The sequence below is a fragment of the Vitis riparia genome, chromosome 6, assembly GCF_004353265.1.
Source record: "Vitis riparia cultivar Riparia Gloire de Montpellier isolate 1030 chromosome 6, EGFV_Vit.rip_1.0, whole genome shotgun sequence".
Taxonomy (NCBI): domain Eukaryota; kingdom Viridiplantae; phylum Streptophyta; class Magnoliopsida; order Vitales; family Vitaceae; genus Vitis; species Vitis riparia.
In genome coordinates, this window is record NC_048436.1 from 4,045,468 (window position 1) to 4,061,928 (window position 16,461).

Consider the following 16,461-nt stretch of genomic DNA (forward strand, 5'->3'; position numbering starts at 1 on the left):
TATTTAAGAAATTGGTTCATTTTTTGTTAATAATAATAATAAAAAAAAAACGTATGACCTATTTGATAACTGTTTTGAAAAACAATTATAAAAAATAGTTTTTGAAAGCAGTTTTTTAAAGTTATTTTTTTATTTTTATAGAACAAAAATTTATTTGAAAACCTAAAATATTTTTAACTTATTTTAAAATAAATTTTATATCTAGTATTTTATTTTTAATCATTCTATATATAATTATTTCTTATTTCTCTGAAAATATTCTTTTTCAAAAATGGGTTTTGGTTGTCAAAGTGTTTTTTTTTTTTTTTGTGGAAGTTTAAAATTTTTTAAAAAGCAATACCAATAATATAAAATTTTCATTAAATATATGGAAGTATGATATCTTACATGTGAAAATATTAAATATCATTTTTCTAATCTTAATATTAAACTTTTTATTTATTTATTAAAAGCTATATATTTTTAATAAAATTAATCCAAATTTCTCATATGTAAATCAAAGAGGACCTTTTATAAACCAAATTTTATTGGGTTTCCAACATCGATGTTGTATAGGTGTGGAAAATTTAGAGTTGATTTCATTCATATCCCTTTAAGATTTTGGTTAAATATATCTAAGTTTCATAGCTGTTATCTAATACGTTTTTTATCATGAAAATAATAAAAGAGACATTTGATGAAATTTCAAATATTTAGTCAAAATGAAAATGAATGAAACTAACCTGGTATTTCAACAGAGGACCTCCATGGGAGCCACAAATTACCACCATGAGGATTCTTCGACCATCACATCCACTCCCATGCATATGCTTTGGGTTATTAATTCCTGGTCATGACTGGTAAGAAGAGGTGATTGTTATAAGTGAAAAGAACCATCCATTTTGGATAACTTTCCTAGTCTCTGAATCTTTTTTATACCTATTAGGTTACATGCCAAAATCCTTTACAAACTTGTTTGGGAGGAGAGAAAGAGAAAGACGCAAAACCATGCCACTGCCGGCCGCTTGGCAACCTGGGTAGGGCCTGGGAAGCTATGACCTCATCTTGGAGACTACTCATCTATAAGAATTTGATCAAACTGATGTTGTGATTGTCCTCTCCTTCATCCTATTTCTCTGAATGGCCGGCTCCCTCTCCCCAGGTGTACAGTTTCAGTTGCTCACATCAAGTTTTGCAGTTATCCATTCCCATTCTATACAGCTTCAGGTACTTGTCCTCTTCCCCAAACCTCCCGCACTACACGTTAATTTTCAACGTGCTCATGAGTCGTCTTTGCAGGAGACTACTCTACTATCACATTATGATCAGTAGACATGTTCTAATTAATTAGGTAATTAGATTCCCAAGGAAAGGGAAGACTAGCTCCCTTTCCTTTGACTCCGAAGGAATGGATACTTACCAGGGAATTGAGACAATTTTTAATTAAGGCCATTGTTGTCTAGTCATGTAGGTGAAAGAGGCAAGTCTTGGCCAATATTAATTAACTTAAAAGTAATAAAAATAAAAAATATAAAAACCCATGAAAGAGACTCGCTTTCATATGGCTTTTTCCTGGTCAACTAAAATTCAGAGCTCTACATAAAACCGCCCTGAGTCTTCTCCCTCTGCAACTCAAAGCTCACGACAATGGCGTCCACCCACCAAAACCCCCATGCCATCCTCGTAGCCTACCCTCTCCAAGGCCACGTAATCCCCGCCGTCCATCTCGCCATCAACCTCGCATCCAGAGGCTTCACCATCACCTTCGTTAACACCCACTCCATCCACCAACAAACCTCCAGAGCCCAAGGCGCCGGAAGCGATGACATCTTCTCCGGATCTCGGGAGGCGGGTCTGGACATTCGGTACACGACGGTTTCCGATGGGCTTCCGGTGGGGTTCGACAGGTCGCTGAACCACGACCAGTTTATGGAGGCGTTGTTGCATGTGTTATCGGCGCACGTGGAGGAGTTGGTGGAGAGGGTGGTGGCGGAGGCGGCGCCGCCTGTGAGCTGCTTGATCGCTGATACGTTCTTCGTGTGGCCGTCGGCGTTGGCGAAGAAGTTCGGGCTTTTGTATGTTTCATTTTGGACGGAGCCTGCTTTGGTTTTTACACTGTATTATCATATGGATCTTCTCAGAAAACATGGTCACTTCGATTGCAGTGGTAAGATTCAAATCACGCTTTTTATTATCAATTCGTGCTTATTTTTAGTCTGGCAGAACTAAATAAGATTCAAATTTTATGATCAGAAACTCGTAAGGACGTGATAGATTACATACCAGGGGTTGAAGCAATCGATCCAAGGGACATGACTTCTTATCTTCAAGCCACTGATACATCTACGGTTTGTCACCAGATAATCTCCACCGCCTTCCAGGATGCCAAGGGCGCCGATTTTGTTCTATGCAACACAGTGGAGGAGCTTGAGCTTCATACCATATCAGCACTGCAGGCCAAGAAGAAACTCTACGCTGTAGGGCCAATTTTTCCACCTGGGTTCACCAAGAGCATTGTGGCCACCAGCCTGTGGGCGGAGTCTGACTGCACCCATTGGCTGGATGCTAAGCCTAAAGGCTCGGTTTTGTATGTTTCATTTGGCAGCTACGCTCATATTAGTAAGAGGGACCTGATGGAGATTGCTAATGGTCTCATGCTCAGCAAAATCAACTTTGTTTGGGTGCTTAGGCCTGATATTGTGAGTTCTGATGATCCTGATCTCCTCCCTAATGAACTAAAGGAGGAGGTTCGCGGCCGTTCTATCATCATACCCTGGTGCTGTCAAATTGCAGTGTTGGCGCATCCGGCGGTTGGTGGGTTCCTCACCCACTGTGGTTGGAACTCGATTCTGGAAAGCATCTGGTGCAAAGTTCCCCTGCTGTGCTTCCCTCTTTTGACTGATCAATTCACTAATAGAAAGCTGGTAGTGGATGACTGGAAGGTCGGGATTAATATAAGCGACGGGGAGTCAATCGCTAGGGGGGAGGTTTCCGAGAAAATCAACCATCTGATGGGGGGAAAATCAGGGGATGAGCTTCGGGAAAGGATGGATGCAGTGAAGCAGACACTGGAAAATGCATTGAAACCTGATGGATCATCCGAGAAAAATATGAATCGATTCAAGGATGATCTGAAGGTTAGGATCCAAGAAAAATGAGGCAGCATCAATCCAAAAATGCTAGTAAGGGTCTACCAATCACAAGTTGTTAGGAAGTGTTCCCAAATTCCAAATTAGATTCTTTTGTAAAGAATATTATTAGAATATTTCTAATATATTATTATAATATTATATTTTCTTATATAATAAAGAAGGTTATTATAAATATTTCTATAAATATCGTAGGTTATGAAAGGAAAAAGTTATGAAATGGAGATAAACATGTAGAGATCATACGAGGTGGATAGATATGTGATGAAGAACAGGAGGTAGATGACTCATTAGATGTTTCGAGAACCCAATAGATGTATTTGGTTTTGTTCTCTGTGATATTCTCTCTCATCCGTAGACGTAGGCATGATTGATCAAACCATGTTAAAACCTTGTGTACCGTATGTGTGATTATTTTATCTTTGTGTTCTTAAACTAATATTCTTGTATCAAAACTTTTGCTGGCATAATACAAGTCAGATAATTAATGAGTCACTATCTACTTATCACTGTAAGACCCCTTCAATGTTTTATTCTAAAGGAACATAAGTAACATCATGGATGTTGAAGGTACGTATTGGTGTCACTTCATTGCCACCCCACTAGTGATGCAGAATAATCGGGCATCTTTTGGATTTCCATATCATTTGGAATGCAAAGCTATGAATAATGTCAAAACTAGAACGGGTCAAGTCTGTTTTTTTTTCCACAGTTTTTTGGTTTTTTGCCAGGCTAAACCTGGGCCCGGAATGGAAAGATGTCGGGGACTTTGAGAAATTAACCAAACAGCCAGGATTAAACAAGCCAAACAAAACTGATAGTACTTCATCCATTCATCTTGCATCGTTGGTGTTCTGATTACACTGGAAAAATCGACATGCGGATACATTTTTTCTTACACGAAAACGCAGCAACACAAACACAAGAATACGATACCCAACCGCCATAAGAAACAAGACCAGTAAATTCCCCCATTTGGAGTTACTGTTGGGAGAGATGTCGTATGCACTACGGAGAGCCTGATACCCAGATATGCTCCTTACCTGCCCCACTGCAAATGATGTTCCAATGTACTCATTCTCCAAGAGCCCCTGATATACAAAAACAGTTCACAGGTCTAAGGATCCATTCAACAAGCAGGAAGGAATAAGGTTCACTAACATGTAATTATAAGCACTCCAAAAAAACTGTTTCCTGCCAAAAATTCAGGAGTTCAGATTTGAATTATATCGAAGTTCATGACAAATGGTGCTTTCAAAATCTTGGAGCAGATGGGAAGGAAAACCCGACACTGTAGATGGGAGTATAAAATAGAATAACATTAAAGATAGACTTGCCTGAATTGCATAGGTGTGGAAAGCAATATAGGATAACGGATAAGTCCAAACAGGTCCAGGCAGTGCACTCCGAAGTCTGAAGTATCCTGCTGAAAGCATCATTAACACCTGAAAGGCCAAAGATGTTCATGGTTAAAGGAAGAGCTAGGTAACAAACTTTGGCAGAATATTGACAATAGTCAATTATTGCCACCTAATATTAGCAATAATTAATCAGAAGACCAGCAGAATATCAATCATAATCAATTATTGCCACCTATCAGCAATAATTGATCAGATAACTAATTCATAGTCCCTTCACATTAAAAATTGAATTGTTTTATTTATATTGGACCCCGATGTCATTGACCACTACAAATGTCGGCATGCTAGATAAATAACAGAAAAATAGAATTTCGGTCTTGAAACTTGACTCAGCCTACATCAAAACTAATAAACCCTTTTTTCTTAGAGGAAGACAGAGAGAAGAATATCAGTCATCATGGAATAGTAAATAATTGTAGAGCAGTTCCTACAGATAATAAACAAACAATTATCGGTGTGTTTGAGTTGCACCTATGATCAGAAATTAAACAAGAAAAATGCCAACTTCAAAGAAGTTGAGCAGCAAGTGGAACTAACATGTATGCAAACCAGTGTCAAGATGCTCCAGAAAGCGTCTTGCCAAATAGAAGCAACAACCAGCGTTAGCCCTTCATTCACTAACAGACATGTGAAGAAATTCAGCACAAAGTACATCAACAAGCTGAATTCATCACGAAGCCCGATAAGAAAATAGAAGATAAGACTTGAAGAAACGGAGATGAGAAACAGGAATGGAATGCTGGCGAGGAGCTGTCCAAGCAGAAAAACCAATGCTCCTGAATGCTGGTTTGATTCTTCACAGGCATATATCTGTAAAACAGTAAAGTGATTGTAGATGAGCAAGATGCACCTGAGAATAACAATTACTGTTAATCTTCACAAGAAAAGCCCGACAGTTCAACCTTGGTACAATTTAAGCACATCATTCATTGTCCATAATCCTCTAACATGTTGCCTCTTTCATCTATGGACAGCAGTCCTCAGGACTTCACAAACTATGAGAATTATATTGTGGTGCTTTATGTTATTAAGGATAGTTCTATTTATTTCTTCAGGAAACCAAGGGCATTGAGAAACAATAGCAATTTCAGATCATGGGAGGTTCACTGAATTGAATGTAGAAGATATAGTGAGTTTATTAGCAAATTACAACCTGCTGTAACAGTTTATACTTATGATGAAAAAAAAATGCCAAACCTTGCCAACCAAAGCTACACTGAGGCGGTATTGATACATTGCCACAAAGCATATATAAACAAATTCTCTTGTTAAAAGATGTAAACAGACTACCATAAATAAGATGAAGAAGACATGAAATAAGTGATGAATACATCTGGAGCTCAATGAATAATTAGCATAGTTTGGCAAACACAAAATCTATACTTGCCCAACCCCAGTTTCTAGCACAAGCCATAAGAAAAATAGTCATCTTTACCATTCAGTACACTGACACATTAGCTTAAAGATTGTATGAAGAAATAGCTTTGGCAAAGAAACTTAAACCAAAGGGAGTCACAAAACAGTAAAGCATGCACATTGCTAATTTAGCCACAATTTTTACATTGTGTTTTATTATCAAGTAAATAAATAATTTAATTACATGCTTCCTTAGTGCCATTGTTTATGCATGTGTATGATATTATCATCATCTCCACTCAATAACAAATTAACAAAGCTCTCTCAAATTTTATCAAATGTTTGACTATTCAAAAAGGGTACCAAAATAACCAATTTTTTGAGAGAATGATACCACATTACAACAGCTAATTTGAATCAACTGTATTACCAGAAACATACATAATTGGGTAATGTATGAGTTGCTAACTATGTTGCAAAAATTAACCAAATTTGAATGTTATTATTGCTCAATGAAGTTTGCATCAAAACATTGGAATTAAAGAATACCTTAATTTCTTTCAAATGTGCAGGTACGCCAGCAATGCTTAGAAGTGAAGTAAATGATACAAATACAAATATGGCTGCAACCCTAGTCTGCAATTCAAGAGGTGATGAAAAAGAAAATGAATCATTAATCAGACTAGTCAACAGCATAATACATATAAATGAACATAATATGCAAAAAGAATATCATTTGTAAAAGGCTAGGTTGAATAAGCATTTATATTTAGTTTCATCTGCAACTCCACCATATTTAGAGGCATGATTGAACAATAGAATTCATGAACAGATTGGGCAAGAATTTCCCTCTGGCAGAGAATGCATCTTACATCCATCCAGTTTAGGGCAAGTATATTGGAACCAAGAGCTCAATGTTGGCTGACTGGCCCCATAAATGGTATCCATAGGAACAGACTAATGAGTAAAGCTTTATGATATCTTAATTCAATAGTTGGAATATTTCTAATATTGCACCAGTTTTGAAACAGGCTGTCAAAAAAATATACGTCCTGAATACTTTAATCTTACTGCTAGAAATATACCTGAGAAACAACCCATTAGCAAATTATTTCAGATTAATCTAGCAAAATAAAAATGAAATGAGAGCAGACAGCCATGAAAAAGCAAAAACTGCTGAACTTGGTGACAGCCAATTAAGTGTTGATACATGTCAGCTAAAAATGTGAGGAAAAGATACAGTAACAGTGTATACACCCATCACCAAACCTATATTTCATGCAAGATTCAAACAGATATAGTAGAACACCACTTGGTTCAAGAGATAATTTTCCAAAATTGTCCATGGGACTGCATAAAGAAACTGTAGATTAACTTCCAAGAATCGAAAAATACATTAAACACAAAATTTGTGTGTCAAACTGGCAACAAAAAAATGAACTCTAGAAGAAACATCAAGAAGAATGACTTCTAACAGCTTACACAACGATTTGTAATAACTTATTTGAGGTACACATACTTTGAAACAACCTTTTTTGGCCTTCTTTGCAATAACTAATAACATACAGCGTTAGATTGAGAGATGACTAATCTTCCCCATTAAAAGCATGGATAACTTTGTAAAAAAGTGAGTGCAGTGATTGAATATGGTAATAATTTAAAACTAAAATAGTGGAAAATATACAACCACCCTCATTTCCTAGGTCTTTTTTTGAGAAGGAAAAAGGGTGGAGGTGAAAATAATATCCGGGAGATTGTACTTGTAATACCACTGTACTAGCAACAGCAATACAACAACATAATAATCATGATGCACCCATCCTCACATAACTACATCATGAGCAAGGTGTTTGTTGGAATCAGGCGGGGTCAAATTAAGAAAATGATAACTGTGTTTATTCAAACATGACTATGTTTGATTTACATGTGCACACAACAAGTACATTCCCTTCATGCTTAAACTTTTTGTAATGATATCTATCAAAAAATAAAAAAACTTTTTGTAATGACAGAAGTTTCAAATTTACGACTCACCACAACAGATGACAGAGAATGCCCCAAGCCGGAAAATACTGTACCAACACAAAGTGTAAAAAGCATGCAAAGAACAAGCCGAAGCCAGAAGTATTTCCACTCCCTTGACATGATTAATAATGACCTCCATGTTAAAACTGCAATTCGCGTAGCACTGCTAGCCTTCCCCTTGCTTTTGAGAAGTGGCCCTTCCTGTTGCAGTAAATGCATGTAATAAGTGAATCAGGCAAAGACAACAGAAGCTAAATACAAACATTAAAAACCTTTCTTTTAATGCCATCATGCAGGCAGAAGCACTTTTGCTATATTCAGGGTTTAAGATAAGAAACCACTCAACCAGAAAATGAAGGTCATGAGGAATGGATTAAATGTAGTGTGAAAAGTTAGAGAAGTTTACTTATGTTGATATAATTAAACATTTGAAACTACAAAGTAAATTCAGACTGCTAGAAAATGCCTACTACTTCACCAAAAATCTTGATAGGCACATCTAAATTCAATTCTTTGTGGCTTAATTTGACTCAGTGCAAAATAATTCCAGCATCTGGAAAGGGTGGACCTGTGACAAACTAAACCTTCAGCATAGGATTTGCATCCATCCTTAACAAAAATTTCTCAAACTACTTCTCCTCATAAGATAAGCTTTAAGCCAAATAGCATAAAAATCTTTAATGCTGCATGTGATTGCCCTTGTTGCTTTTCTTCTTCATTAATTTCTCTTTGCCTTAAGTTTTGGCATTTGTCATAACAGCCTGTATGCCTAATTGAATGTGCGTGTGTGTACAGCATATGCTTGACATAATGACACAATCACAAGTCCCAAGCTTGCCTGTATATGATGTCACCAATGGGAACTTGACATGCATCTGTGCCCTTTAGAAAATCTAGATGATCCCATAATTGTTGCCAAAAATAAGCTCAAATCAAACATCACTGGTGTTGACCTAAACATTCTATTGTCAGATTTCAGCAGCACTATGATACATCCTACTACATAATAGTAATCTGGACATAAAGACACCAGATCAACAATTCTAAAGCACAGATTCCACTATGGTTGGCATGTGAACAATCAAAGAGAGAAAAACATCCAAGCTCAAAGGAAGAATTAAAATTACGCGCAACACACACCACAATAACAAACATAGCCAAGTATGTGCATGTTATACAAGACCAGAACTAAATTAGTAATGATCATACCTTGTCAGTGAGTTTGATAATCATACTTTCAACTGCTGCAGCATCCACTGATGATTTGTAAGTTGCTTCAAGAGTACGTATTGCAACAGCTGTGTCCATATTCACTGATGAAAAATCCCCATGGTCATCCTGTCAAAAAGTTCCATCCTACGTACAATCAATGTATTCCAGAACACAAGAGAAAAGCATTCTACTAAAATTGATTGTGTGATATATGGTTTTAGACCCCATAAGTGCACATGTATAAAAGTAAATAATATAGAAAAGCAAGTCCCAAAGAAAAACCAAAACCACCCAAAAAAAAAAAAACAGAAAAAGAAATCTGAGCGCCCGTTTAATCTCAAATTTACTATCAAACCAAGTACCTGCCAATTTTTGCACATTGCAATGATCCTGTCAAAATCCGTATTTATTGCACGTAGAAAGTGATCTGAAGGGCTTTGCATAATTGGGCAAGGAAATCCAGCATTGGAGAAGTGCTGCAAAACAAAAGGTGTGTTAGTTTAATGACCACCCATAATATGCCATTTAGTTGCAAAGGAGACCGAAAAGAAAACAAAAATTTGGAATCTTTCCTGTGCAATGGAATGAAGCATGTTGAAAAAATTAGTTTCTTATCAAAAGTAAAATATATCAGTAGTTGTAATAAGTACAATAAAATGTATTACTCATACTTTTTGCAAGAATAATGACAACATTAACTCATTAACATAAAAGAACAATGATAATAACAGCTACTATAAAAAATAATAACCAAAATATTAGTTCACTGATTCTGGGATTAAAATCCTTTCATGAAAAGTCAAAATAAGGTAGGGAAAATGATTCATTTCCACATAACTCCTTACCTGCAAACAGGCTAATGTTTCTCCAAAAAAAAGGGTATTCCCATTTGAAAGCAGACAAATCCGGTCAAAAAGGCCAAATACTTCTGTGCTACTTTGATAAATGGTAAAAATCAGAGTGCAGCCTGTGCTTGCAAGCTTCTTCAATGTAACCATCATCAAAAGCGCTGAGACACTAGAGAAAATAAGAATGCAAACTTTAGACCAGGCAATAAGGTAACTTCCTTCAAAGAGAAAGACACATGCACAAATCAGCCAGACAAATCAACAGTCGATCAAATCAGTATTAAAGAAATAAAAAATTTATTAAAAAAATAAAAAGGCAAGACAATCAGACCATTGATTCTGTTGGATCCCTCTCAAAAAATTCTGAAAAGCACAACTTTTGGGACAAATCCCAAAATCAGAATCATTGTGAGCTTCAAGTCTCTATCCAAACATTATTTGTATTGTTTTTCCTTTATTCATTCCTCTTATACAATGTTTAAGCCTCCTTGAAGCCAAATTACTTCTAAAATGTGCACACATGAAATATCATAATGAAACAATAAGGTCCATTGCTTGGTGCAGTGGCGTGTTCTTCAGATACAAAGCATGAAAGCATTGATTTAAGTCCGCATTAGAGGTCCATTATCACTTTCCTGTTCAGAAATCAAGTAATGAACCTTGCAATAGTTAATGGCTTTGCCATCAGAATGACCAAACCTACTGTCTTGTTTTGTTTCTCTCTCTTTTATTTTTGAGGTGGGGAATATATTTTCCTTTACAATCAGCCAAATTATTTCTAAGGTTTAATTCACTATATTCAACCACCCCTACTAGTTGACTCACACCTAAACCATACAAGGGAGACAAGGTTGACTCACACCTAAACAGTATACATGAAGATACTGTTCCAATTGCTGCATGCTCACTAAAATTCAACTATGTAGTAGGCAGAGCAGTCTTGAAATTCTACCAAAGATCTCAAGGGATGCAAGTAAAAAATTCCTGTAGGGCCCTTCATAATGCAAATTGGGGTAAGAAGGTTAAAAGAAAACCTATCAAGATGATAAAGAGGCTCATCTATGAATAAGATATGAGGCCTCATCACAAGCTCCCTGGCAATGCTCACACGCCTTCTCTCACCACTAGGAAGGCCCTTCATATAACAATGGCCACCTATCAGTTTGTTTGCATAATCACCCAAAGACATCGCATGGATGGAATCCTCTACCACACTCTTCTTCTGACAGAAGAAACCAGGAAGCTGAAGCAGTGCTGAGTAATACAGAAACTCTCGGACAGTGAGTGATCCAATCAGTGTGGTTTCTCTCTCAACAAATCCCTGTGAGTGGAAAACAAATCAAAGTTAAAACCTCTAGCTTTACACAGAAAACAATAATAAAATTTAGTCAAATGTATTGTATTGCAACCTTGATTTTGCATCCATACCAAATTTCCCCACCAAAAAGCTATACTTTTGTGATGGTACAACACATAAGATGAATATAGAAGTTTTCTCAACAATGAAAGAATAAATTTATCTGGCTCAAAGACTGAAACTCTAGAGTTGGGAAGAAAGGGATGTGAAAAATAAACTTCTAAGAACTTAGAAAAGCACCACATAAAATAAAAGCCCAGATGGGACCAGTGGAATGGACACATTGGTTGTACAGTGTCATGTTTACAGGGAAGGCAAAAAAGGACAACAGGTAAAATTAGAGTCTGTCTCAAATAAATTGTATCACAAACCCGAAGGTTATACACTCAGGTGTTTAATGTTTGATAGATGTTGAATAGTATAAGCACACTTATTCATTCTAACCAAATAAAAAATATGCACATTAATTCACCTGGAATACTATAAAAAATGATGATTAATGATTAAGCACAGTGTAATCACCGTCAATGTACAGATTTTAATGAACATAGTGACAAAAAAATCTGTAAATTTCCAGAATTTATATGGCCATGCTTTTTAACATTAGATGTTCAACTTGTAAGAAAAGTAACAAATTGGACTCACCCACGTATCATTCTGATATAAAAAATCAGAATATATACACATTTTCACAAGTATTTAAATGAAAATTTTCTGTCGATGAAGGATATCAGAATTTATAAACAAATACAAAGAAATAAATGTAGACAAAGAAAAGAGAACAAAGCAAAATAAATTCAGTAAGCAACTGCACATACAACAAAAATATAACCAGAAACATAAAACCATTACACTTACACATACTAAGGTAATTGCAGAAAGAAGGAGAAATGAAATGTCTTTTCATCTTTCAGATATTACACCTTTAAACATCAGGGATGCCTTTTGTTATTTTTGGGATAATTATCTAAAAACTTTATTAATGCCATGATAAACATATATATCTTTATTTTCAATAGGAAAAGAATAAGGTCTGATCTCCATGAAGAACAGCTAGTGCAGGAAAATATAAATCTCATATGGTAAAACAGTTAGTAATTTATCTGAAATGAATATACTTAAATAAATGGTAATAATTGGGAAAACATTAAAAACATGGCCAATAATGAAAATGAAACTTAAAACTGAACCAAAACAATAAAAATTTAGTGGAAAGTAAAATTACTAAGAACTTACATAGGACCCATATGGCAAGTGCCGTTTTGTCCCATTAACAAACACCTCACCATACATTTTGGCTGAGTTATGCAAGCGTCCTATAGAGGAAGAACAAACCATTTTAGCTTAACTCACAAAAGAGGCATGAAGACGACATATTCAGTACTCAACTAGTATTGACAATCAAAAAATATTCTACAAACCTGCAAGAGCCCTCAATAATGTGGATTTCCCTGATTTGGCAGGACCCATGATTACTGTCATAGTCCCGGGCAATGTATAACCATTTGAACTCTTTACAACCTTATCAGAGTACTTCCTCTTCCCCTTTATTGTAACAGTCAAGTCCTTCCACACAATTGAAGCCCCCGCAATTTTCCTTGCAAAAATCGCACTCTCTGGTAAGGGTGGGGACGGCAATGACCCACTATTGAGCTTTGAGAGAGATGGGGAGGCTGGTGTTGCAATATGAATAGAGTCACCCCCTTCCTCCACCCTGACATCAATATCTGTGTCCTCCCATTCCGGTGAGTCCTCAAATGATATGGGTTGTCTGAGTGAACCAGGTTTTCGCAAGTAGAAAAAATTACTAGAGGGCACTCTGCTTGCAGGACTGCTGGCCGAAGAAGATGATGACCTATAATTATCTGATTGAGACTGTATTTCTTCCATTTAAATTGTCTCAAAATTTTCAATTATCAAATTGTATAGAACACCATCCTACAGGCCACAACCAAAAATAAGGAAAACCCAGACCAGATCACAACCCTTGTTACAAAGCCTATCAGGCAGGGATCGTGACCAAACCTGCATTCAAAAGTAACATATAAACACCCCATAGACAATAGTAAAATTCATAGAATAACACAATTTTCAGATTCCTGCAGTGCCTCACAGTAAAAATGCAATTTTTTAAGTCTTAAACCCCTGTTTGATGGCAGAAAACGAAGAAAAAGAAACAAAATTTGGAATCGTATGCAAAATGTATTTCTAGTTACTAAGCTAAATGTTTGTAGCACTACGATTGTAATACTATCCAGATAGTTGATACTTCTGCTTTCCTGATTCTCAACCCATAACACACTGAACCCACCCAACCCATAACTCAATACCTTCAAACAAACAGAAAATAAGAAACGAAAAATAACAGAAGTAGAATAAAGAACCCAATAATCAGAAGACCCAGAACCTTACATACACTAAAACCCCAATAAATTACATCAAAGGAAGCCGTAACTCTGCATTTCACACAGAACCCAGGTCAAATAAAAGATATAATACCACCAGAACCCATTAATCAAATACCAATATACTCCCTTTTCTGCTTGTTCTCAGCAAAAATAAGAAAATCCCAGAAGCTCAAATACACTCAAATCCCAAGAAATTGCATAAAAGGAAACAGCAACTCTACATTTCACACTGAACCCAAATCAAATAACGCTCAAACTAGAACATAACAAAACAGAATAATTGAAAGCTGAAACAGACCTGGATCTGAGTAAGGGACAGGTAAGATAGAAAGCGAGACTGAGAGAGAGGAAGAGAGAGAAGTGTGAAATGGAGAAGTGAGTGAGTGAGTGTTAAATGGATTTTTGACCCACTTTTTGCGGGTATTGGAATGCTTTGTCCTTTCCTTTGAATCTCTTTTCTTTATCTTTAATTTTTCTTTTTATTTACTAATATTAATTAATTTACTTCCATTCATTTTTTGATGGCAATCACTCACTGGTCACTGCTTCCCTGCCAACTCAGCATTTTCCACTTCTCTCTTCATGCTTTCCACTTTTCTTTTCTTTATGTTTCTCTCCATCTTTCTCTTTTATTTTCTACTGCTAAATTTTTTCTTTATTTTGAAAAAAAAAAAATTTCCTACATTGTTTTTGCTTAGGAAAAATGATGACTTATGAACCTTTCATGATTTTTAATAATATCAAAAGCAAAAAGTTGATTCCACATACTTCATATGATTCTAATTTTAATTTTTTACTTCTAAAATCATAAAAACATATTCAATGATTTTTTTTGTAATATTTAGTAATTTTGCAATATTCACATTTGACCTTGTTGATTTAGTAAATAAGAAAAATGTTGAAGTGTGAGTGATAGACTATGATGGGGAATTATTTATTAAAATAATTTTCTATTCTTCAAAATAAAAAATATAGAAAATATATTTGATAATTAAAAATTATTTTTATTTTTTTCTTAAAAATAGAAAATATACTATTTTTAGATAATATCTTTTAATTATTTTTAGAAATAATTATACCAACACGTCCAATAATTAAAAATAAAATACTAGACATAAAACATATTTTTAAAATATTTAAAATAAATTAAAAATATTAACAAACTTTTGTTTTACAAAAATTAGAGAACAATTTTTAAAAGTTGTTTTCAAAAACTTTTTTTTTTTTTTGAAAATAATTACTAAACAAACCCTTAGTTTTTTATTTTAAAATTTGTTTCTACAAATTTTGCTTTATACTTTATCTTAAAAAATAAAAAATAAAAAGAAGAAGAAGAAGATAGGATTTGTTTTTTGTTTTTTTTTTAGAATAAAAATAGTAAAAAAAATTATATAAAAAATAACAACTATTATATGAATGAAAAGTATAGATTTATCTTATATTTTAATAATTACTTTTCCAAATTTTAAGATATGATATAGTAAAAGTATTTAATTTATCAAAATTTTAAAATAATTTTTTTAAAATCATTATTTTTAATGTAAGTCTGTAATAATTTTTATATTTTATATAAAAATTCATGGAACATGATTTTTAAAGTCATTTAAAAAATTTTATTTATAAAATTAAAAAATAGAAAATAAAAACCAACCAACACATATCCTAAACTTTTCTTGTGTGTAAACCCAATTAAAGCATAATAAGATGAATATTCATAAATAAAATAAATAAATAAATAACCAAAGTTGTGGTGGGCAAAATTATAGCCCATGATGCAGAGGACTTGAATGATGATTTTTCCAGAAGATTTTTTTTCTTTTTTTCTTTTTGCAATAACTTTGAATGATGATAATGTTTTTTTTAATAATAATAAAAAAAAAAGTTATAATGCAAGAGTAGCATAATTGAGCATGAATGGGTTGTGGGTGTGGAGGAGATTAAACCTTAGGAGGGAAGCATTGTTATTGTAAAGCTGCATGCCAACCAAAAAATCATTAAAAATAAAAATGAAAATAAAAATAAAATAAAATAAAATAAAATAAAGAAAGAGAGGAGCCATTGTCCATCATGGATTTGATTCAAATCATGATGGTTGCTGAATTTCATGTGCAATTGATTACAAGTCATTGACATTGTTTATAATGAAGCAGCATGATTGGAAGCCTCATGTCTTGCCCTCTGCGCCTTCTCCCCAATTCCATTATGACTTATGAGAGTCTAACAACACTACTCCCATAATGCTAAATTATTGATACGTGAATATGTGAATTTGTGAAAATGTCCCTTTTTCAACATATATTTCAGCATCATAAAGCCATCTTGGTTGGGTAGTTCTAATCAACCAGTTTCCACTTCCAGACCACATTTGGTGAAGGGGAATGGTCAACTTGCTAATTTCATTTTATTTCCAACTTATTATTATTATTATTATTATTATTATTATGAGAAACAATTTTTTTTAAAAAAAATATATCATCATTTTTTTAATATATATTTAGAAATTGTGAATTGAAAAGAATTTTGTTAAGGCTCAATTTGGAGTTTATATATATATATATATATATATATATATATATATATATATATATATATATATATATAGATAAGGTAAATTTAAAAAAAAAAAAAATACTACTACTCATAAAAATGTTATTTGATTTTAACCTCAATGCAAAGTTTAGATATTTTCAAAATCATAATTACTTC

At 34.3% G+C, this 16,461-nt stretch overlaps 2 protein-coding genes across 3 annotated transcripts; one reads left to right on the forward strand and one right to left on the reverse strand.

Moving 5' to 3' along the window:
• The first annotated feature begins 1,577 nt into the window (after nt 1–1,577).
• On the forward strand, nt 1,578–3,230 carry LOC117915860 (UDP-glycosyltransferase 86A1). The gene is made up of 2 exons (XM_034831591.1): nt 1,578–2,146; nt 2,233–3,230. Exons 1-2 carry the CDS (start codon nt 1,627–1,629, stop codon nt 3,135–3,137), a joined length of 1,425 nt encoding a protein of 474 aa, XP_034687482.1. The 5' UTR covers nt 1,578–1,626; the 3' UTR covers nt 3,138–3,230.
• Nucleotides 3,231–3,922: 692 nt separating this feature from the next.
• On the reverse strand, nt 3,923–14,159 carry LOC117916590 (ABC transporter G family member 3). 2 transcript variants are annotated; one of them, XM_034832701.1, is made up of 12 exons: nt 14,054–14,159; nt 12,769–13,372; nt 12,584–12,663; nt 11,025–11,311; nt 9,988–10,159; nt 9,505–9,618; nt 9,140–9,268; nt 7,940–8,131; nt 6,455–6,541; nt 5,087–5,359; nt 4,466–4,573; nt 3,923–4,219 (listed from the first exon to the last, which is right to left on the reverse strand). In XM_034832701.1, the coding sequence occupies exons 2-12, from the start codon at nt 13,235–13,237 to the stop codon at nt 3,962–3,964; spliced, it is 2,169 nt and encodes a 722-aa protein (XP_034688592.1). In that variant the 5' UTR covers nt 13,238–13,372; nt 14,054–14,159; the 3' UTR covers nt 3,923–3,961. The 2 variants fall into 2 exon arrangements, with proteins under 2 accessions (XP_034688592.1, XP_034688593.1); XM_034832702.1 differs by lacking the exon at nt 14,054–14,159 and adding an exon at nt 13,760–13,853.
• Between the last annotated feature and the right edge of the window lie 2,302 nt (nt 14,160–16,461).

Excerpts from the sequence above, each read along its gene's own strand:
- LOC117915860 (XM_034831591.1), top strand. The coding sequence starts at position 1,627 with ATGGCGTCCACCCACCAAAACCCCCATGCCATCCTCGTAGCCTACCCT. Across the intron at positions 2,147-2,232 it reads TGGTCACTTCGATTGCAGTG|AAACTCGTAAGGACGTGATA; the intron begins GTAAGATTCAAA and ends TTTTATGATCAG.
- LOC117916590 (XM_034832701.1), bottom strand. The coding sequence starts at position 13,237 with ATGGAAGAAATACAGTCTCAATCAGATAATTATAGGTCATCATCTTCT. Across the intron at positions 5,360-6,454 it reads CACATTTGAAAGAAATTAAG|ATATATGCCTGTGAAGAATC; the intron begins GTATTCTTTAAT and ends ACTGTTTTACAG. Across the intron at positions 4,574-5,086 it reads TGACACTGGTTTGCATACAT|GTGTTAATGATGCTTTCAGC; the intron begins GTTAGTTCCACT and ends TTGGCCTTTCAG.